Source organism: Clupea harengus, chromosome 21 (genome assembly GCF_900700415.2).
Source record: "Clupea harengus chromosome 21, Ch_v2.0.2, whole genome shotgun sequence".
In the NCBI taxonomy this organism is placed as follows: Eukaryota; Metazoa; Chordata; class Actinopteri; order Clupeiformes; family Clupeidae; genus Clupea; species Clupea harengus.
Window position 1 is genome coordinate 223,180 of NC_045172.1, and position 22,547 is coordinate 245,726.

The 22,547-nt window shown below is 41.2% G+C and overlaps 1 protein-coding gene across 1 annotated transcript; it reads right to left on the reverse strand.

Annotated features, from left to right (window-relative positions):
• Window positions 1-47: 47 nt before the first annotated feature.
• On the reverse strand, window positions 48-17,405 carry gpa33a (glycoprotein A33 (transmembrane), paralog a). The gene is made up of 7 exons (XM_012823286.2): window positions 17,221-17,405; window positions 4,187-4,344; window positions 3,570-3,786; window positions 3,199-3,363; window positions 3,005-3,121; window positions 2,296-2,422; window positions 48-679 (listed from the first exon to the last, which is right to left on the reverse strand). The coding sequence occupies exons 1-7, from the start codon at window positions 17,387-17,389 to the stop codon at window positions 325-327; spliced, it is 1,308 nt and encodes a 435-aa protein (XP_012678740.2). The 5' UTR covers window positions 17,390-17,405; the 3' UTR covers window positions 48-324.
• Window positions 17,406-22,547: the final 5,142 nt, after the last annotated feature.

The following is a 22,547-nucleotide window of genomic DNA, read 5'->3' on the forward strand; positions in this document are numbered from 1 at the left end:
GACAGAAAGAAAGGATTATATCTAAATATTTGACTAAAAAGTATCACCGCTTTTTTCAAAGAATATGATTCAAATCAGGGTTCATGAATATGCAAAAAAGTCCCATTATGTTGCAGCAAATCCCATTCCCATCTGGAGATAATTATAAAACTGTATGTGGTAACATATGCACCTTTGTCACAATACTAACTGACATTGGGAAAAGGGAGAAATCATTAAGTCTGCAGCCGTGTGCTCCTCTGCCTCTAATGGCCATGATACATTTCATTCCAATTCCATTTAAAGTAAAAGGCACTCTATGGCATTTTTCATAGTTGACACTTTCTAGTCGTAATTGTCTCTAAAAGGCTTGTTTGGAGGCACACTGGGTGGCCTGTCCCTATCATCATAGTGATTCCGACTGGTGGGGCGGTCATCATAACGATCATTGTAGCGGTCACGTCGTTCATCATAACGATCATCATTTCTCTCGTGTCGGCTAGCATTGTCATCCCCCATATCAGAGTATCGGTCACTATTGCGGTTGTAGCTACTCTGGCGGTCATAGTCATTGTCGCTGTGCTCAGAGGGCCGATCACGACGGTCCATGTTTCTCTCACGGTCTTCCCTCTCTATCTCGGGATTATTGGTCCTTTTATCCTCAGGCTCCGCGTCATGAAAATGTCCTCCTTCTGGCTCTCTGTAATATCATAAGGACACATTGTTAGGATTAGGAACCTTGACAATCTCAAGTGGAACAAATCATAGCAACCACAATTTAGATGTTCACAGCATGCACTGCTTAACCCCTTCACTGACTACTAGTATGCAGTGGTGGCTCCTGACTACAAATATGGAGCTCCATTTGGCTCACATCCAAGCTCTAGTCCACATTTGAAATGGAGGTCTTATATTCTAATAAAGATGGAGGTCTTATATTCTAATAAAGATGGAGGTCTTATATTCTAATAAAGCTGGAGGTCTTATATTCTAATACAAGTTAATTAACATACTACAGGCCAAATAAACATCTGTCAGTAAAATGTGGAAATTATGTATATTAACGTAATGTATACGTGTCTACGGAACATATATAAAGTCACCATGGTGTAATGAGAGTAATGGTTTCACAGGCAGATCACATGGCTTTATTCACTGAAAAGACAATGGGAAGTTTGAGAGTTGGAAGAAAGGACCTAGTGGATTATCTTCAACAGCTCCATACGGATGATCCTAGGCATGTGAATCTCGTGTTATCAGTAGACATTCCTCCAATAAAACAGATTTACCCATGGCTGATGGCCAGCCCAAGTGGAGAGAGGTACATCTCCCGGCTCTAATGGGGGACCTAATCGTATTTATAAAGGAGCATCGGATGTTTCCAAATATCTATGGAAGCTCATGGTGATTGTATGGAAAAATAAAATAATTCCGAGGATGTGGTGTAGGGCAGATGGTATTTTCAAGGAGAAGAACACAGTGACCTATCAGTCTTCTTAATGTGGAAGGAGGGACCTTCCTTAGTGTGGTAGCAAGGAGGTTGGTCTCCTATCTGAAGACAAATAGTTTGATAGATATTTCACTGCAGAAAGCAGGAATGCCAGGGTTTTATAGATATTTGGAACCAAGTAGCATGATTTGGCATCAAATTCAGGCAACAAGGACAGAAGGCAGAGATCTCTGCGTGGTATTTTTGGATCTCGCCAATGCCTTTGGATTGGAGTCACACAGTCTTGTGAAAGGCATTCAGTTACTTTCAGGTTTTGAGGATATTCCGTTGTGCTTCAGCGCAAGTAACTACACCACATCCTGGCAGCATCCTGAGATTGATATCAAGGCTAGATGTACCATTTCACCATGGCAATGGATGTAATTATAAGGGCATCTAAATGGGTTGTTGGTGGTCAAAGGCTGCACGACGGCAGTTGGTTACCTCCCATCCGAGCTTATATGGATGACATGATAGCTGTCAGCTGTTAGCCAAGTTGAATGACATGGGCTAGCTGATAGCTGTTTTAAACAAAAATTCTTATATACAGCAACTTTAAGGCATTGGAAAGTGAGGTTTATGCACTGCACAGCTCTGCGTATTGATACAATATCTGCATATATACCACTGAATTTGCAATAGCTGTAAGAAATCCATAAATTTTTCATGTCTTCTTCTTGTCTGATTTTACATAGAATGACGAATGACCCTTTAATTAATCACAACATCTGTCAGAGTGTGTTGATTAGGAAAAACAATGAGTTGTCTGTAGCATTTGACTGTAGCAAGTGTGTGTGAATATTAGTGATGAGCTGAGAGAGACATACCCCATGGCATATTCCTCCTCCACTTTCTTTTTGCGGCAGCAACAGCAGTAGATGACGATGATTAGAATAACCAGAACACCAACCACAGCTCCAATGATCCCTGCAGTGAAACCTACATTCACAGAGGCTGGACCAAGAGAAGGAGAGAATATTATGAATGCAGCTCGGGAGAGGCTTGAGGAGTGATGGTGAAAGGAGCACATATGGAGAGAAATACAATGCTGGGGTAATCATGAGTCAAATCTCAAACTCAGTGAGAGGCCTAGCACATTTCCCTTTGATTTTTCCCCCCAGAAAGTATTCCTACAGGTGGTGATCCCTGAATCCCATCCCATCCTCTTCTACTTGTATTGCTTTATCTACTTCTCCTGCTCCTTATAGGCATCCAAACACCTTTTTCATTGTATGACATTTGTACTAGAACCCACATCTCTGTTCATTTGCAAGGTGGGAAGAACTCTATAACTGACAGGGATTAACAATATTTCCCTGGGGGCAGGTTCCCAAGGTGGTGTAGTGGGGATGAATAGTGTGAACAGAGTTTACACAGGTCACACTTATAAACTAGATCTAAACCCATCACATCTATCCAAAGTGTCTACCATACTTCACTTAGCTTCCAACATTTAAGTTTGTTTTCAAAACATTCATCATTTTGTTTAATATGACACATTGCATCTCTCCAATTGAAAAAGCAGGACAATCTTACGGGGCATGACCGAGAGTGTGAGGTTACAGGTGGCCGCTCTTATCTTATTGGAGGCTGTGCAGATGTAGAACCCAGACATCTCCTTGGTGATATTAAAGAGAGACAAGACTCCCTTTTCTGCAAAATATGATGTTGTTAGTGGCCGTGTACATAAACACACAGAGACAAACACTTTCACACATGGAGTCACTTACCGTCTGTAGCTCTTGTGGGGTTTGGCCTGGGTGTATTTCTGACATCACGGCCCTGCCACTTGTATGTGGGTGTGGGGGAGCCCTCCTCTGACACACAGGTAAGTTGGATGTCCTGGCCGTACTCTACCTTTCCTTCGATCTTACAAATGGGTGGAGATGGAGCCACTTGGTATAAAGGGAAAGGCTGATTACTGCACTGCATTTCAATTTACACCACCACTCATTTTACAGTGTTTTTAATTCATTTGTTTTAAAACTTTTCATGTTTTGGATTCGACGCTAGTGCTTTGTACCCTACTAAAAAGTTTAGTTTAATCGCTAAGGTCTGAAATACTTTTTTTCGATTCAACACTGAACAGAACATTTCTTACCTAGAACCAGCAGTCTGGTGGTGTCTGATAGTTTACCCTCATCATCGCCTGGGATTTGGACCTTACACTCAAATTTTTTGTTGTCCGTTAGCATTATGTTGTTCAGCTTTAAGTCGACTTTTCGACTGGCAACGTTATGATCTAGTCCAACCCGGCCTTCAAAAATCTTCTTAATGTCCAGAGCATTTGAAAAACCATAGTATGTCAGTATAGTGGTCTGTGGGGGTAAAACAAAGATAAGAAAGGCAAATAAAATCATGTTAATAATGTTAAAATCACATTAATATAACAAACAAGAGCTCAGCTATTTTAGCATTGGCACAGTCAATAATGATTTCACTGTGGAGGACAAACTAACATCGGATATAAATTACAGAATGAAATGCTTCACCAACTACAGTATTACTACATGTCACTTGTCATGTCAATTTGGGAGTTGAGTTTCATAGTTAGAGTCTAGAAGAGATATTTTCACTGAAACTATTGTTAAAAGGTGCCTTTATATTTCAAGAATTAAAAACATAAGATTTTAGACATACAAATGTCAGATACACCAGAATAAAGAGCTATAAGTCAACTTGACACCCAGGAGAAATAAACAGCAGTTTTTGATTTACCTCTTTGCCTGCAGTGTTTTCAACACTCCATGTTACAATTGGTTCGGGATCCTGCTTAGTGGTTGTGAATGAACATGGCAGAGTGATATTATCCCCACGGGCAAACTCAAACACATCTTTGGGGATATCCACACTTATGGCCATGACCCCAGAGAGTCCTTAAACACAAACACACAGACAGAGGGAGAGAGAACACATGTAAGAACTGCCAAACTTTACAACCTGTCACTCATTTATTTTGATTGAGGGGTTGTGATGTGGTCTTGAGTTCCCTTTTGGGAGACATCAGAGAGCTGAGTGTGATCTGCAACCCCGAGACACGGAGCGGAGACAGTCCTGCTGCCAGGTTGCGGTGGACTGTCTGATGCTAGTAAAAGTACGGGCGAACCGGCTGCCCGGTTCGCCCGTGCCCAAAACCGCCCCTGGTCATTCTATTCATTGTTATGGTTCTAATACAAATACTAAGATGGGACATACTAGCACGGTGGCTAAGGTGCTTGTACTGCCACCTCACAGCAAGAAGGTCCTGGGTTCGATTCCCACATGGGGCGCTATTACTGGGGGGCAGATTCTCCCCAGGCCTTCAGTGTTGAGGTGGGCTATCCCGGGCCTTTCTGTGTGGAGTTTGCATGTTCTCCCCGTGTTCACAAGGGGTTTCCTCCACTAAGAACCCCAACAGAAAAACATGCAGAAGAACAGAATCATTCTCCTGACCAAGACGGACGGTTCACTTGAGTTGGTCTACGGGCGCCTAAAGGCTGCCCACTGCTCCTGGGGTCCTGGAGGACCATCCAGAATGGGAAAAATGCAGAGGAAAGAAATTCACGCCGACCTCGGTGTGTGTGTCCTGTGTCGCCACCTAAAAATGCACGTGTGTGTCGTTTCAGCCTTGTTTGTTACTATCCAAGAAAATCTCATTATTATTATTATTGTTATATTATTATAACTATGTATGTCCCTAACAGGGCCAGTGTCAACAATAATTACTCTTTTTAAGTCCCTGATCGTGACCACAAATGTAGTCCTTATAGTTAAACATGTCACTATTCTAATAGAAGGCTAAAAACAGGTACATTTGTTTTCACAAACATTTTGAAGCCAACAGATAACAGGACAGACTCTTTTAACATCAATATAATATATAAGCCCTGGTATCTCCTTGGTCAGACTACAATGGCTTATCTAACTTCTGCATGCTTTGGCACAGGCTGCCATTTGGAGAGAGCCATTTTAGAGACTGCGCAGATATGTTGGTGTCATTTTCAACAATCATCTTTCCTTCAGCTTTTCCTTGTGCCATTTTAGCATATGCACTTATTAATCATGACCTCCTTACATAGAACTAATTGTTTATTCATGACAATTAATATTATAATTCTTATTACCAAATTAGGATGATGTGCATCCCAGTTACACATTGATTTAAATCCACTAAGGTTCTTAGAATGAGACCCTGGGTGTTTTGGTGCCCTAGATGAATGCATATTGAGTGTCGCCTACAGGCCCAACCATTACACTACAGTATCTCGGCATATAATTGTGAAATGTCACATGGAGACTATAAGAAGTAGCTAAATGAATGATTCCTCCATTTCCCCATCCTTGGAAAGGTAACCACACAAACAGCAGACACCACTCCCAGAGAGACTGTTATCAGCCTTGAATGACAAAAGAAATGAATTTGTCTCTACGCTATGGAAGCTGTATTAAACAGGGTGCTCCTCCCAGACCAATTTTGTATATTAAGATCAACAAAAGGTGGTGGCAACATAAGAAGTCCTCAGAGGATTAGGGGTTCATTACTATTATTTTGATTATTAATTTACTATAAAAAGACAAGAAGCTGAAATGGACCCGTGTGTGTGTGTGAGCAAGAGTGTGTGTGGGTGTGTGTGTGAGCTAGTGTGTGTGTGTGTGTGTGTGTGTGTGTGTGTGAGCGAGTATGTGTGTGTGCATGAAAACAAAGGACAGGGAACTGAAACTAGAGAGTTTGTGTTCAGGATGATAACACTCTGCGGAACACTGTCAGCTGAGCTGTGGTTTAGGCTGCCAGAAAACACACAGTGCTACGCTGAGGAGATAGATACTCAGGCTACTGAAGCTTTGTATGACATTCTCCTGTAGAATCCAAATAATTCTGTTATGTTAGTTCCAACGTTATACCTCAGCCTTTGTGTTTGTACTCTACCAGTCAACTCCTTAAGGACCTAAACATCAGATTAGCTCAGGAAAGAGATTCCTCTACAAAACAAGCATTAAAAATACATTCCAAACACACAAAATAACTATTAGTTTGCATATAACTCTACACTAAAGCTGAAACAATATGCAGCAACACTGAGTCTAGTGCTTTTCTTCATTTGCACAACGCCCTTACTCAAACTTAGGCTGAGAGTATTGCTACTGAATGTTAACAACTACACAATGTTGCTGAGTGATCCAGGTTTCAGTATTTGCACAGATGACTATGTAGCAAAATCTGGGAAAAGTCATATCTATAGATATCCATCGATTCCATTATGGCTACAAAGGCGTTGTCTTCTACGAGCAGCAGTTCATGCATTTGTAGTCAATGACAGGGTTGTGCCGGAAGCCTATTGTATATCTGTACAATGAAGCCAACCTCACCGGTAGTGGTTCAAACATGTTATTCTTAATGTATTATTAGTGTGTTATTTCACAAGGGAATTTAGTGGATAGTTGAAATACATAAAAATGTTCCCAGGATGGAAGATAAGAAAAATCTATCCTTGCAAGAAAGTTTCAAGCAAATACTGAAAGATATTATAACATGTTACCCCTGTAAGACTGTGTAGCTGATTTCTACCTCTGATTTCATCTGATAAATCAAGGCATACAATAAAATTCCATAAACAGTTGTTCCCGCCTGTTGAACTGTGTATATCACTCACAAGTAATGCTAAAGTGAGGTGATTGTAAGGGCATTTAACATACAAGAAAATAACTTTAGACTTACCAATGAAGAAGACATCCAAAGTAAGCATCATTGTAATGTATACCATTTTAAACCGTTTCATGCTGAGCACCAGTGTTCGGTTCCTTGTAAAACGAATAGTTCCAGAAGGTCTCCAAACTATGTGTTCTGAAGGGAGAGACACCTAACCCTGCGGCATGAATATGTAAATCCAACTGGCAGTCAAGTCAGGTCTTGCCCCTCAAGTTTGCACTCGGCTGTTAAGATTCTACCTGACAATAGATGATCTTTTTAGTATTGACAAGCCCCAGAATGAAACCAATTCATCTTGGGGGGGGGGGGAAGGTATAGATGTAAAACTACATATGGTGGTGGGAGAAAAACAACCAACAAAAATGTAAATTGGAATTAGAAAAACACATAGAAGGTTTTGTATGATACTGACTGCAGGTCAGACTGGTTTAACTGGTTTAGGAGTGTGCAACAACAAGGAGTGGTACTGACACACACACAGTGTTCACAGAAGATTTATTTTGCTCTTGGTTCGTTTTCTAAAAGACAGATAGATTGTATGCACAGGATATCAAATAATAGTCTGGCCTAATATGCTCAATTACTTCAGTGAGTAACAAAGACAATATATAAGTTTGCTTAGTATTGCAATGGAAATGTCTGTGGGTAGGGGTGGGGGTTGGTGGCAGTAAAGCACACAAACTGGTTTGGTATGGAAATGTAGAGCTTGAAGCTGATTGGCAGATAACCCAAGCCCTTTAGCTTGTGGGGGCGAAACAAAGATGCAACAACCAACCACACAGCAACAACTATATCTGCCCATTCAGGCACTGTTTGGTTCAAACCATCAACCAACCACACAGCATCAACTACAGTATATCTGCTAATTCAGGCACTGTTGGGTTCAAACCATTGCCTGTGTTCTCTTTATGGTGAAGCACTTGTTTGTTTTAGGCCTACATAAGGGTAATGTCCATTGGAAGGCCAAAGGATGAAGACAAAATGATTTACGCAGTAAAACAAACTATGCCCAAATGAATGGCAATTCTTGAACTAGAGAAACAGATCGAACCAAACCTGTTTAGAACAGTCACAGACTGAGCCATGACCAGAAGTGGCACTAGACCTATTTAGAGGAGGGGAGTATTTTATTCCCCCCGCAATATTCTCTATCTCCTCCCAACAAATGTTTGTTGTTAGTAAAATCAAGCTGTGATTGCACAGTTGTGTCTTGAATAACACAGATCAGGCGCCAGGGCTCCTACTCCAGTGGTTCCATTGGCTGTGCCACTGTGGTGAATTCTTACCGCTATAGAGACAGTGAATGACAACTCGTGAGATTATAAACATGCCCTCTATGGGGAACATCTTTCATACACTGGGGAGAGAGCAGTGCTTCCCCCCATCAGCTCACCCCCATTTATCTCTTTACTCTCATTTTGTCATTGATGTCTGTCCACTCAAAATGCTAACATTACCATAAAATGTCTTCTTAAAACCCACTTCCTCAGTCCTGACAAAGATTCTGACATTCACCAATGTTTTCTTATTTGGGATTTGTTCTGAGGTAAGAACAGAACCTACGCACACACAAGAGCACACTTACGCACATCTGAATGCTGACATGTTTGTGCAAAATAATTGGTTATCGCAGGGTTTTCTCCGTTATTGCGTTCTGCAGCTGTATATTATAGCAGTGGTTCCCAAACTTTTTACAGTTCCGTACCCTTCAGACATTCAATCTCCAGCTACTCCCCCGCGCACATATTCAGCCTATAACACTTGAAACTGTGAAATTGTCAGGGTAGGTCACTAACCTAACTGTAGCTATTTTTGGTAGTGTAATTATTTAGCTGAATATGAGTATACATGAGTATTTTTGGCAATGCGACTTGGCTATTCAGACTATTTAAGATTTCATGTCTATTTATAGCTCTGTTTGAAAATGTAATGGGCTTTTTCACCTTCAAAACGCGAATCAAATTTTCTTCCCGCGTACCCCCTGAACCACTACGTGTACCCCAGTTTGGGACCCGATGCATAAGGATATAAATACAGTAAAATAAAGAGTTTTGTGCGTCTGCCCCAAACAGACTACATGATAACTACATGGTAAGAGGGACCCTAGGTCCAAGAGCTTGAGAGCAATAGAGGTAAGAAAGTGAGTGCTCCACTGTGAGAACGGGGAGGATAGGATAGGCGGCAGTTCCCCCGGGGAGAATTGAGGTGTTAGCTCCCCTGTGAGAAGGGGGCGAAGTGAGAGGGAGCTCCCCTATGAGAAGTGGGCGAAGTGAGAGGGAGCTCCCATGTGAGAAGTGGGCGAAGTGAGAGGGAGCCCCCCTGTATAAATGGGGAGAAGTTTTCAGAAATAAAATCAGTCATTGGACAGGTGAGATATGAGGGCGTTTTGTCATCCTTACATTTTTTTTAAAACAGAACACACAATTAGTACCGACTGATAAGTACTCTCAAGCTCAGATGGAAACGACTTGCCAAATGTTGTGTGATATGTATCTTAATTAATATGAAATTCAGTTGAAGTGAAGTGTTTCACTGCATACTGTAGTAGGCTACGGTTTGACATCACCATGTTGACACTAGTTCTAAAGTTTATGTGTTTCTAACAATGCAATGTATTTTATGTTCTGTGCCTGTCTTGGTTCTTAAGGAACTACTGCAAAATCAAAAAAAGGCCTCATAAATCACTAAGCTTCACCATTGTCCGGCTGCTGTTCACTATAGTAAGAGTTTGACACTCACCAATCCTGACTACTCGCTGCCTTCATTACAGGTGTCCACAAGGAAAGATCTACAGAGTATCTGCTACTGCCTCACACGCTTTTTGATGCTTCAGGAAGAGTGACACAAACATTTAATATAAGAGCTAGACGAACAACAACGCTCTGCTAGACGAACAACAAAGCTCTGCTAGACGAACAACAAAGCTCTGCTAGACGAACAACAAAGCTCTGATAGACGGACAACAAAGCTCTGCTAGAAGAACAACAAAGCTCTGCAGGCACAAAAGTGAAGAGAGCCAAGCTGGAGGTCTACAACAAGGACAGAGCAGCAAAGCTGCTGACTACATCAGCGGAAGCATCAACGAAACAAAGACATTAGTTGTAAGTCAATACGATCCATCAATGAAAGGCAGCATTTACCTCACTTATTGACAAAAGGGACATTGCTCCGAAATGACAGTTATGACAATTTTATTGATGCCTGAAACCCAGATACAGTGCAAAGAAGTGTAGCCATCGGCATTTCTGTGACACTTGCAAAGGAAAGCATCCCTAAGCCCTTTACGTTAACAACTATAGAAAGAATAGAATATATGTATTTGTCATTGCACAAGTACAACGAAATTGAGGTAGCAGCTCTCAGACACAAAAACAATAAAAATATAGATTGAACATATATATATATACACATATTTACACTATAAAAACACAAGACATATAACACAACAGAGACAAATACAGGTCAGTTTTGTGCATTGTTAAGTGCTATGATGGCTCTGGGATAGAAGCTGTTTCTCAGCCTGTCTGTTTTTGCTATGATGGTCCTAAAGCGTCTCCCTGAGGGCAACAGTTCAAATAGGTGGTAACCAGGGTGTGTTGAGTCTCTGAGGATACTGTGGGCTTTTCTGAGGCAGCGTGTTTTATAAATGTCCTCAAGAGGTGGAAGAGAGCAGCCAATTACTTTTTGCGCTGTGTTAATGACCCTCTGGAGTACCTTTCTTTCTGCTGCCGTGCAGCTGGCAAACCACAGCGAGATGCCATAGCTTAGCACTGACTCCACAGAGCAGCGGTAAAAGGACACTAACAGTTTCTTTTTTAATTTGTTCTTCCTGAGTAACCTCAGGAAATACAGCCTCTGTTGTGCCTTTTTCAGCAGTGCAATGGTGTTTCTGGTCCAGGAAAGGTCCTCCTCGATATGAGTGCCCAGGAAGCTGAAGTCCGATACCCTCTTCACTCTCTCCCCATTGATGACAATAGGCTGCATGTCCGATTTTTTCCTCCTATAGTCGACTATCAGCTCTTTTGTCTTGGAGGTGTTGAGGACAAGATTGTTCAAGGTGCACCATGTCGACAGCCTTTGCACCTCCTCCCTGTATGCAGTCTCATCTCCTCCTGAGATGAGCCCCACCACGGTTGTATCATCTGCAAATTCAGTTGAAGTGAAGTGTTTCACTGCATACTGTAGTAGGCTACGGTTTGACATCACCATGTTGACACTAGTTCTAAAGTTTATGTGTTTCTAACAATGCAATGTATTTTATGTTCTGTGCCTGTCTTGGTTCTTAAGGAACTACTGCAAAATCAAAAAAAGGCCTCATAAATCACTAAGCTTCACCATTGTCCGGCTGCTGTTCGCTATAGTAAGAGTTTGACACTCACCAATCCTGACTACTCGCTGCCTTCATTACAGGTGTCCACAAGGAAAGATCTACAGAGTATCTGCTACTGCCTCACACGCTTTTTGATGCTTCAGGAAGAGTGACACAAACATTTAATATAAGAGCTAGACGAACAACAACGCTCTGCTAGACGAACAACAAAGCTCTGCTAGACGAACAACAAAGCTCTGCTAGACGAACAACAAAGCTCTGATAGACGGACAACAAAGCTCTGCTAGAAGAACAACAAAGCTCTGCAGGCACAAAAGTGAAGAGAGCCAAGCTGGAGGTCTACAACAAGGACAGAGCAGCAAAGCTGCTGACTACATCAGCGGAAGCATCAACGAAACAAAGACATTAGTTGTAAGTCAATACGATCCATCAATGAAAGGCAGCATTTACCTCACTTATTGACAAAAGGGACATTGCTCCGAAATGACAGTTATGACAATTTTATTGATGCCTGAAACCCAGATACAGTGCAAAGAAGTGTAGCCATCGGCATTTCTGTGACACTTGCAAAGGAAAGCATCCCTAAGCCCTTTACGTTAACAACTATAGAAAGAATAGAATATATGTATTTGTCATTGCACAAGTACAACGAAATTGAGGTAGCAGCTCTCAGACACAAAAACAATAAAAATATAGATTGAACATATATATATATACACATATTTACACTATAAAAACACAAGACATATAACACAACAGAGACAAATACAGGTCAGTTTTGTGCATTGTTAAGTGCTATGATGGCTCTGGGATAGAAGCTGTTTCTCAGCCTGTCTGTTTTTGCTATGATGGTCCTAAAGCGTCTCCCTGAGGGCAACAGTTCAAATAGGTGGTAACCAGGGTGTGTTGAGTCTCTGAGGATACTGTGGGCTTTTCTGAGGCAGCGTGTTTTATAAATGTCCTCAAGAGGTGGAAGAGAGCAGCCAATTACTTTTTGCGCTGTGTTAATGACCCTCTGGAGTACCTTTCTTTCTGCTGCCGTGCAGCTGGCAAACCACAGCGAGATGCCATAGCTTAGCACTGACTCCACAGAGCAGCGGTAAAAGGACACTAACAGTTTCTTTTTTAATTTGTTCTTCCTGAGTAACCTCAGGAAATACAGCCTCTGTTGTGCCTTTTTCAGCAGTGCAATGGTGTTTCTGGTCCAGGAAAGGTCCTCCTCGATATGAGTGCCCAGGAAGCTGAAGTCCGATACCCTCTTCACTCTCTCCCCATTGATGACAATAGGCTGCATGTCCGATTTTTTCCTCCTATAGTCGACTATCAGCTCTTTTGTCTTGGAGGTGTTGAGGACAAGATTGTTCAAGGTGCACCATGTCGACAGCCTTTGCACCTCCTCCCTGTATGCAGTCTCATCTCCTCCTGAGATGAGCCCCACCACGGTTGTATCATCTGCAAACTTAATGATGGCATTGCTCGGGTGGGTGGGGGTGCAGTCATGGGTATAGATGGTGTAGAGTAGGGGGCTCAACACGCAGCCCTGCGGGGAGCCGATGCTGATGCTGAGAGCTGAGGAGAGATGGGATCCTACTCTAACCCTCTGGGAGCGGTCTGTCAGGAAATTTCTGATCCAGTAGCAGATTTGCTGTGAGAGCCCTAAGTCCATCAGTTTGGTGACCAGTCTGCTTGGTATGATCGTGTTGAAAGCAGAGCTGAAGTCTATGAAGAGCAGCCTGGCGTAATTCCCTCTCTGTTCCACGTGTGTAAGTGTGGTGTGGAGAGCCGTGGCAATAGCATCTTCTGTAGCCCTGTTTGCTCTGTATGCAAACTGGTGGGAGTCAAAAGTGGGTGGCAGGTTTGTTGTGATGTGACTCCAGAACAAGTTTCTCAAAACACTTCATGATGATAGGTGTCAGTGCCACTGGTCGGTAGTCGTTAGGGGTGCTGGCAGTGGTCTTTTTTGGTAGAGGAATGATTGTGGAGGACTTCAGGCAGGGTGGAATCAAGCACTGGGATAGGGACTGGTTGAATATGTTGGTGAACACACCAGCCAGTTGGTCTGCACAGTCCCTCAGCACCCTCCCAGTCACACCGTCTGGTCCAGCAGCTTTTCTTGGGTTCACTGCCCGCAGAACACGTCTGCATCTCAGAATCAGAATCAGAATCAGAATCATTTTATTGGCCAAGTATTATTTTCACATACAGGAAACTGACTTGTGGTTGGTGCATAGGACATAAAACAACAATACATATAAGTAGAAACACGAACATATCAACCGAAAATGTACAAAAGAGCAAATATTAATAAAATACAAAATAGAACAATAAATGATTTGGGCACGTTCAGGGCTAAGGTGCAGATTTACACTGTAATGCATTTGTGTGAATGTGTATATGTGCGTGCATGTGTGCGGGTGGGGGTGGGGGCTTGGGTGAGCAGGGTCAGTGTGATGCAGGGGGCTTGGGTGTGAGCCTCACTGCCATGGGAAAAAACTGTTCAGGTGGCGTGAGGTTTTCAAACAGGATCTAAAACAGGTGTAATAAAAAAGGAAGTTTCTTTTGTGGTTGATGTAGAAATCTGTCTTTGTAAGGAAAGGAAGTTTATTTTGTGGTTGATGCAGCAATCTGTCTTTTTTCCAGTAAAGGGCAGTAACGAAGCACGTGGAACATACTCCGGATTCAGCTGTGCAGATCTGAACAACAAGCATCTCAAACTCTAGCCATATATACTGTTTAAGACACCTAGGCTTTTAATGTAAATGAGCTAGGCTTTACATGCAAACAGGTCTGGCAACCTTGGGCTGACTGAGATGGTTCTCAATGACCCACACTATGATTAATTGCAGTCACTTACACCTCAGTTTGCTTCCTGAGCCCAGGGGGCTGAGCGAATTCTCAATTCTCCAGGGTGGGGACCTTTCCTTTGTTACCATGATAAGATTACCATTTTGGAGATTATGCTGACACACTTTTGGTGGTCACAGCAGCTGCTTGATCATGAGTCTCATGTTCATTCACAGGATATACTGTAATTTCTTACACAGGGACACATCAAGGTATTGCAAAAACCCTTCAAAGACAGACCCAGCATGCCAGACAACAAACTAGACATGATACACCTCAACCACCTCAAAAGATAGCTGCAAATGGCTATATATATATGACAGTATATATATATATATATAGTAAAACAACTGTAAAAATGCAGAGTTCATACAGAAAATTGGGTTGACATTGCATCTCTACCAGATACTCTCTGCTTAGTATGACGTAAGTTTTGTTACAGAGTATAAAAACGTTTTTATCTTTGTTTAGTCTGGAATGCTAACGCTTATGAATCTTTGGCCACACTGACATTGTAAAAAGGATGTTCAGAAGGAGTCACAATCACTGTCTACACTTTGGTGCGCTAAATTCTTACCTAATCTGTGCGAAAAGAACAGAATCATGTTAATGAATGTGCTTTGTAGTGTCAGTGATGTTTATATCGTTTCTGTTGCTTAGATTAAGCAGATGTCAGTTGTCATCTTTGTTATTGAGAGGCATCGCTGTAAACCAATGCTTGGTCTATATGATGAACAAAAATGTTGTTTAAATGTTGTTTAAATGATGTTTAAATTACGTTGAGATGTTAATGATTGCAATGATGTGGTGGTTTCCTGGTACAGCACATTTTGTGAGGTGGGACCCGCATGAAGTAGTAACCTGACCTTTTGTATACAACTTCACATGTTATATCCAACTTCGCATGTTATATCCAACTTCACATGTTATATACAACTTCACATGTTATATCCAACTTCACATATTATATCCAACTTCGCATGTTATATCCAACTTCGCATGTTATATCCAACTTCGCATGTTATATCCAACTTCGCATGTTATATCCAACTTCGCATGTTATATCCAACTTCACATGTTATATCCAACTTCACATGTTATATCCAACTTCACATGTTATATCCAACTTCACATGTTATATACAACTTCACATGTTATATACAACTTCATTACTTATTCGTGTGAATGCCAAAGCACTGTCAATTCAAACTTAAACAATGTAACGTATACAAATTCTGAGTCACAATTTTCATTCAGATCACGTGAATGTAGGCCTAATCATTTATAGCCAAAGCATATATGGTATATATATATATATATATATATATAACGGGAAGTGGCCGTGTTAATCTGACTACACCACCCAGTTAAAGAGCTGGGACTCTCGATTATTTATTTTATGCGCACAAATTATTTTGGTCTAATGGGAACTCGGAACAGAATAACCCAGACATCAGATTTCCGATATAAAAAACAAAACATGCAAATGAAGCTTTGGTGAAGCATTGAACATTTAGGCACATTGTTTCAAAAATCGGTTCATTACTTGAAACTTCAGTAACAGTGACCTCTCCTGGTGAAGTGCCAAGGCTGCAACTAAATTAGCCCAGCTAGACAGGTAGCAGGAGGCTTTAAGACAATGACAATCTAGTGTGCACGCACCAAATCCCCCCCCCCCCACACACACACACCCATATACAAAGATTGTGGTGTTATTATTTTTTTTACAAGTAAATAATAATTATTTTTTGTATATTGTGTTATTGGGGAGAGAGTGCTTGGGGAAAGGATGTTCTTGTAGATTATTTTTAGGACTAGCCTACTGATACAGTCTACTTTTCCTATAGCCTAAATATTTAACAGCCAGCGATCAGAATAAAGTGTTCCCACATGTCAGAACGACCTATCTTCCTAGATGCTTCCATAATGATGATAAATCAATACGTACGTAATGACTGTCACAGTATGAGATACAGCTACTACGTACGAACCAAACGCAATGTTGTGCGCTGAAGTTGTTATGCTTTGAAGGCGCTACAATTCAATTGTGTGGGGCTGTGAACCACTCAGCTGGTTCCTTCAGAGAAAGAAGCAGTTGCAGTTTCGCGCATAATATGTCACGTGATTTTTCCGTACCAAAGCAACCTTCGAAGCAGTGGTTTTATGGTTGGTGTAGTTTATGGTATGAAGCACGTTCCGGCGCTTCAGTGTCGGGATGCCATCACTAAACGCAGCCCGACAAGCTACAAACAGGGATCTTGTACAGACTTGAACTTCAGCGCAACAGTGAAACCTAAGGAAAGTCAAGAATACAGGCTGTCCATTGTTCCTTTTACAATTATAGCGGCAATTACCTGCACCTGTTACCATGCAGCCAGACGCTGTTTAGGTGCAGCCAAGGAAGCGGTGCTTGATGCAGAGTACAACTTCCAATTCCAAAGCAAGAATATCATGTCAATCTCAGTGAATGATTTAGATCATCGACTGTATAGAGGCTCAACTCTTTATATACAGTCATAGATTTGGACTAACATGACACTTTGGAAATAAGCTTTACATCAGAATGACACACTAATATGGCGTTTTAACAAGTTAAATGTTAGCTCTGCTCGAGCAAAAGTATTATTGGACATCAACACAATTAGCTAACAAGCTGCAAACGTATCTGTGACAGTCTGGGTGCGACCGCAAAGGACTGGTGCCTTGCCGGCACAAATTTGCCCTCCGTTGCGAACTGTACACACACACGGACTCTAAATTGTACAAATACTGTCCTATATAGAAGGAAAACAAGACTAGTTTGGTATACTGTCAAAACATTTATTTTGTACTTAAGTTGAAGCACAAACGTAGTACAAAATTACGTTCTATATATGTAGCGTAAAAGTTTACCGGCAACTTGTTGATTGTTGTTGTCGTGCTTCCCATGTATCCGGTGTGCATCTGTCCGACGGTAAACGGGCGAATGGCGCCGGTTCCGGTCGGAGTTGGCCAGGTTCATTCTGGTTGTGGCAGTGGGGATGGCGGAGGTCGCCTTGATCAAACGGCTTCTGTATTTCATCTTTTCATTTTGCCTCAGAAAAGAATTATCGGAATGCTTTTGTCTAGAATCTGCTGTTTGCACATTATACTTTACAGAGTCTGTCCTGTCGTAAATGTGTTTATTGATTGTTAGGTGTACACCTCTGTTTGTAAATGGTGCTGGTCACCTGTGTATGCGTATCATTTCAACAGATTTACAAATCAGGGCAATTGCATTTGCTGAACTTTTGCTGATTTAAAAAATATGTGTTTCTCTTTCTTTTCACTTCACTGGTTGGCATATGGACGGGTATGTTGCTTGATTTTTTTTATTTTCCCGCCCTTATTAGACTACTCAAATCATTTTGTCAAACTTACTCTGCCTCTGAGTTTTGGCAGGCCTACCCGGACACGGTGACTCCTCTTGGTTCTGTTATAATATCAATCATCATCATTCAATCATTTTATGAAGGGCATGCCTGAGCTGGATTAAAAAAAGGTTTAAAGTTTAGATACAAATCTTTATTTCGCTCAAACGGCTCGTTTCAAATGCAAATCAGGTATATGCAAAAGAGGACGGTAAAACGGGTAAATTCCAGCAATCCCTACAGGGTCCCATCTACAGAGTGCCTGTTCACTTCCTTTTAATACCATTGTACCGAAATTAGCTGCAATTCACCTAGAGGGCGCTCGCGAAATAGAATGGGATTAAATGGAGCGAAGGGCTAAAGTAATTATTAACACCGGCTTCAAGCCAAAAAAAGACTATTTTTGACAAATAGTGCCATTTTTATTAATGATATGTTACACATGAAATATTATCAATAGCTCTATCTAGCAACTAGTAAATAGGATACAAATTAATCTGGATAGAGGGACTGACGCAAGGAGGAATATACCGGGGCAAAGATAGAATATTAGTTGGGTTTCCAGTACTACAATTGTATGTAGAGCCTTTGCTGAGTATAGGCGCATGCCATAATATTAGATGAAGCTTGATCTGAGGTAGTGATGTCATATGTTGCCCTGTAGAAAACATTACCAGATTAATTAGATTATTATTAGAATCGATACCTGGGGGGCATGAGTCTGTGATGTTTTCTACAGAATGTCAATGCCTTAGGGTAGTCTTTATGTTGTTGGTTCGGGTGGAGACCATCATGCTTCAGCAGGCCGCGCCTCTCCTAGAACAGGTCAAAGTTGTTGACAAAGGAGATGTTTAGGGAGGCGCAGGACCCTCGCAGCCAGGTGTGGAGGTTGAATAGTCTGGACCATCTCTCAGCACCCCTCCGGTAAGTAGGGAGAGGCCCAGAGATGACAATCCATTTTCCTGTGTCCATTAGGGCAGTGAGGAGAGCATGCACAATGATGTTGTTGACCTTGGTGTAGCAGGCGAGTGTGCTTGGGAGTGTGTGGTGGATGCCACGGACCCTGACACCAGGGACAGTGGCGTAGTGTGGTGTGTGTGGGGTGTGCGGACTGCTATAATACTATAATTTTACTACTTTCTTGTAATTTTGAGGTACTTTTTTGATAATGGTTGTTTTCCAAAATGGCTTAATTTTGAATTTGGCGAATTTGATTGCAAACTTTGGTTTCAGCAAACTGTTAAATTTAAACTAATTCTACGTGTTGGTTTACAGAGAATCAAGTGAAGAGGCCGCCACACAGAGCAATACGTTTGAGTTGAGTTTACTGAGTTTTAAGAGATGTACAAATACAGTCTTAGGTGAGTTCACAAAGAGCTCTGTCACCCACGACTGGAGAATGCATTCTGACATCATCATACACAGTTCAATCTTTTAACCCCTCAGGCGCAACAATGTTGCTTAATCATGGATCCCCTGGGGAGCTGTAACTAACTAAGTTCTTTGACAATAGGGCCTCAAGTGAAAAACCTTGGTTCTCACACCCCAGCTGCTACATCTATCTAGTCTGTGTCCAGTTGTGGCCTTTCTGACCTAAAAGATGGTAAGTCACTGCGGGCCAGAGCTGGCCCTGTCAAATTCCACAGCTTCATTACACCCCCCGGCCTCATTTCTTGGAACTTGTGGAAGTAGTGTGTCTGCTAAGAACTGCTTGTTGATGAACTCATACTAACCTTAATTTTCTCTTACAAAACGCATGTGGCTAGTGTTAACACGTTGCTCAGCGGTTAACAGAGATGTTCCGTGCACTTTGACAGTGCAAGTATCACTGTGGTCAATCCTTATTATCATAGTATCCAGGTGTGATGAGATAAATAAGAATAAGAAGAATAAATACCTTAATCCAATGTTCTTTCATATTTTTTGGGGGGGGGGGGATAAATATCTAAGTTGTACAGTGTTTTTTATCGGGGGCTATGGAGGGATGTCATGAAGCGGAAGGAACTCTTCTTAATCCAACAGCGTGGTGTAGCGGTGTAAAACGGAGGTAAAATTCAAGGAACAGTAAGGAGTTTTCATCTAAACCTAGAAAACTTACTAAAAACAACAACAACAGACATGCCCTGCAAACATCAACAGTTCATTTGCACTAATAAAAGCTATCTGGCCTGCTAACTGATTATATGCCATATATTTTAGCGACATTGTCTGTACAAGCTGATCTTATATGCTCCTGAGTTTGATCAGGCCAGGTCACAAAACCTGCACAGTGAATTGCCTGGGCGGCTAGTGGGGACGACAGGTGGGTTCTTCACATGACTATATGCCATTACAATTCATTTCAGGATGTTATAAAAACTAGTTACCTTAAAATAGCATGCCTAAAAAACAGTAATTAAAAAACATAAACAATCAGAAATGGCAGACAATCGGACTACTGGTTTACATGCATTTAAGAAGGATTTCAAATACAATCCTATACAGGCGATTATGTGTCTACCAACACTAAATTACAAGGGAAGACTGGTCAAGAGACCCAGCTTTTGGAAACAGCCGGTGACATCTCAAACAAAAAATAATTTCTTGACTAAGTTGAACTCTGACAGTCTGCTATCATGTGAGAAATCATAGGGGCACAACTTTTTCTGCAATTTGACATATATATTGAAAGACATATATGGGGGGATTATTTTATGTTTTTCAGTTTCTTGCTTAGTAATCTCCCAATTTTTACTAGGGTAAATAGTGTATATCTATTTAGAGATTTTCATGTCAATTATTTGTGCTGTTATTGTTATTGAAAATGACACTCACTTATTCACCCACCTCTACGCTAGGTTCTACACTGCAGCCAGTTTTCTTGGAAAATAGGTTAATGTTGTCTGCATCAGCCAGACATTTAGGGGCATAAATTCACATAAAAAGACTATATCCACAATGCAAATGAATTTAGAGAACATAGATAATAAAGCCAGAGATGAATGTAACCTGCCACCATGGCGATAGCTGTATTTCCAAACAATGCATAGGAAGCAGCAGTACAGATGAGACTGTGCTGACATCACATACATATGCTCCATTGCCAATACAAGCTCAGACTAAGCAGTGGTGACCTATTTTCAAAACTGCTCAGCCCTGTTGAAAGATCCATCGTCACTACTTGCCTAAGTACATATAACCTGTAACCACACCTACACACACTGATGTAACGGGGGGGTTGGCACTAATCACCACATGCAGAATTAACCTACCTCCTGCATTATGACCCTCCTGATAGGACAGGCGTTCTGTTGTTGTTTTTTAAAGAATGCTCAGATTTTCATTTGCATCTTGACCTGGACGATAACAAATGGATTTCAGTGTTTTGCTAACTGTAACCTGTGATAATTCACTTCCATAAGATTCACACATCTTTCCTTTACCAATATTAAATGGGAGCTAACTCATCACAAGTCACGTGATAGCTAGCGAGCCAGAGAGCTCAACAGCTGGATTGCGGGATGGCTGCTAACTTTAGCTGGTACTAGCCAACTATCTTGCAAAGCAAACTATGCCTGTATTTCTCCAATGCAATTAAGTGTGTATAACTAATTGCATTTCATTTTCACACGTTTGAAAAAGGGACTGATGCTCAACAAACCCCTTCAGCAACACACCCTTAATAAATCCCCTCTTGCACAGGGTTGCCAGATGGGCAAAGAAGTATCATACCAGAGGCTTAAAATGATTATATTTTGAGGATAATTATAGTACATATTGAATCATAACAATACAAGAGAAAAATAGAATGTGCAATATCATAAAACATATTTATTGAGACTTTTGGACACTGCCATTGTTTTAATAAAAGAAATAAGCAAAAGCTCACATGGTAATATGATCGATTCTTCCCCTCCATTGCTTCCTCCAAACATTTTCTTTATTTTCGATCCAAGCAATTTAGAAAAATAGGCTAGTATGAAACATATTTTTGTGTCCCATTCTTATACCAGTGACACAGACCTAAGAGAAGACCACCATAACATTCAACATCATTAATGACACGTCCAATTATTAGACACATTTTAGGTAGGTCTCACTGCGACCTATAGGAAGGCAGGACTGGATATCCAACACAGCCTACCCTTCATCATATCAAGAACCTGTTAGTCATCCTGTTCTGTTCAAGACGCACTGGTGCTTGATTTACGCATACCTGAGATAGTGCATTATGGGACTTTTTTGCATTATTGATAGTACATTGTACAAAGGGCAAAATGATCAGACAAATCTTATCGTACATCTGGCAATGGTGGTGCATACCTGCTGTTTTAAACCAATTTTGTCCAGCAACCTTAGGAAGAAACCAATAGCATATGGGGGTGGGTGACTTTTTGAAGTATGATCTATGAAATAATTACAAGAATACGTTTGACTCATAACATAAAATGATCATAACTACACATTGTAAAGATGATATTTAAAAAATAAAGTAAAACTCCAGATACCCAAGCACGTGCTCCCCCAGTTTGAATGGGCATGAAGCCACTGGATAGATCAATAGATCCAGCCACACCATATGTTACCCCATAGTATGTAAAAGTACATATATTTCCTGAGATTAGGTATGCTTTACTAAAGTGTATGCCCTACAATACAAATTCTGTTCATCAGAATTAATGTACCAGACACTACAAACTACATTACAATTAGCCTCTATAGCCTATAACAAAAATGTAGCAGGGTGGTTAGTGGCTGCCACATTTGGCTAGGCTGGTTCTCACCATAACCACCTCAAGAACCAGAAGATCACAATGACAGTACTTTAGCCAACGGTATCTATTTTCCATG

Coding starts and splice junctions, on each gene's coding strand:
- gpa33a (XM_012823286.2), bottom strand. CDS start 17,389: ATGAAATACAGAAGCCGTTTGATCAAGGCGACCTCCGCCATCCCCACT. Junction 3,364..3,569: donor CACCAGACTGCTGGTTCTAG/GTAAGAAATGTT, acceptor CTTTATACCAAG/TGGCTCCATCTCCACCCATT. Junction 680..2,295: donor GAGGAGGAATATGCCATGGG/GTATGTCTCTCT, acceptor ATGATATTACAG/AGAGCCAGAAGGAGGACATT.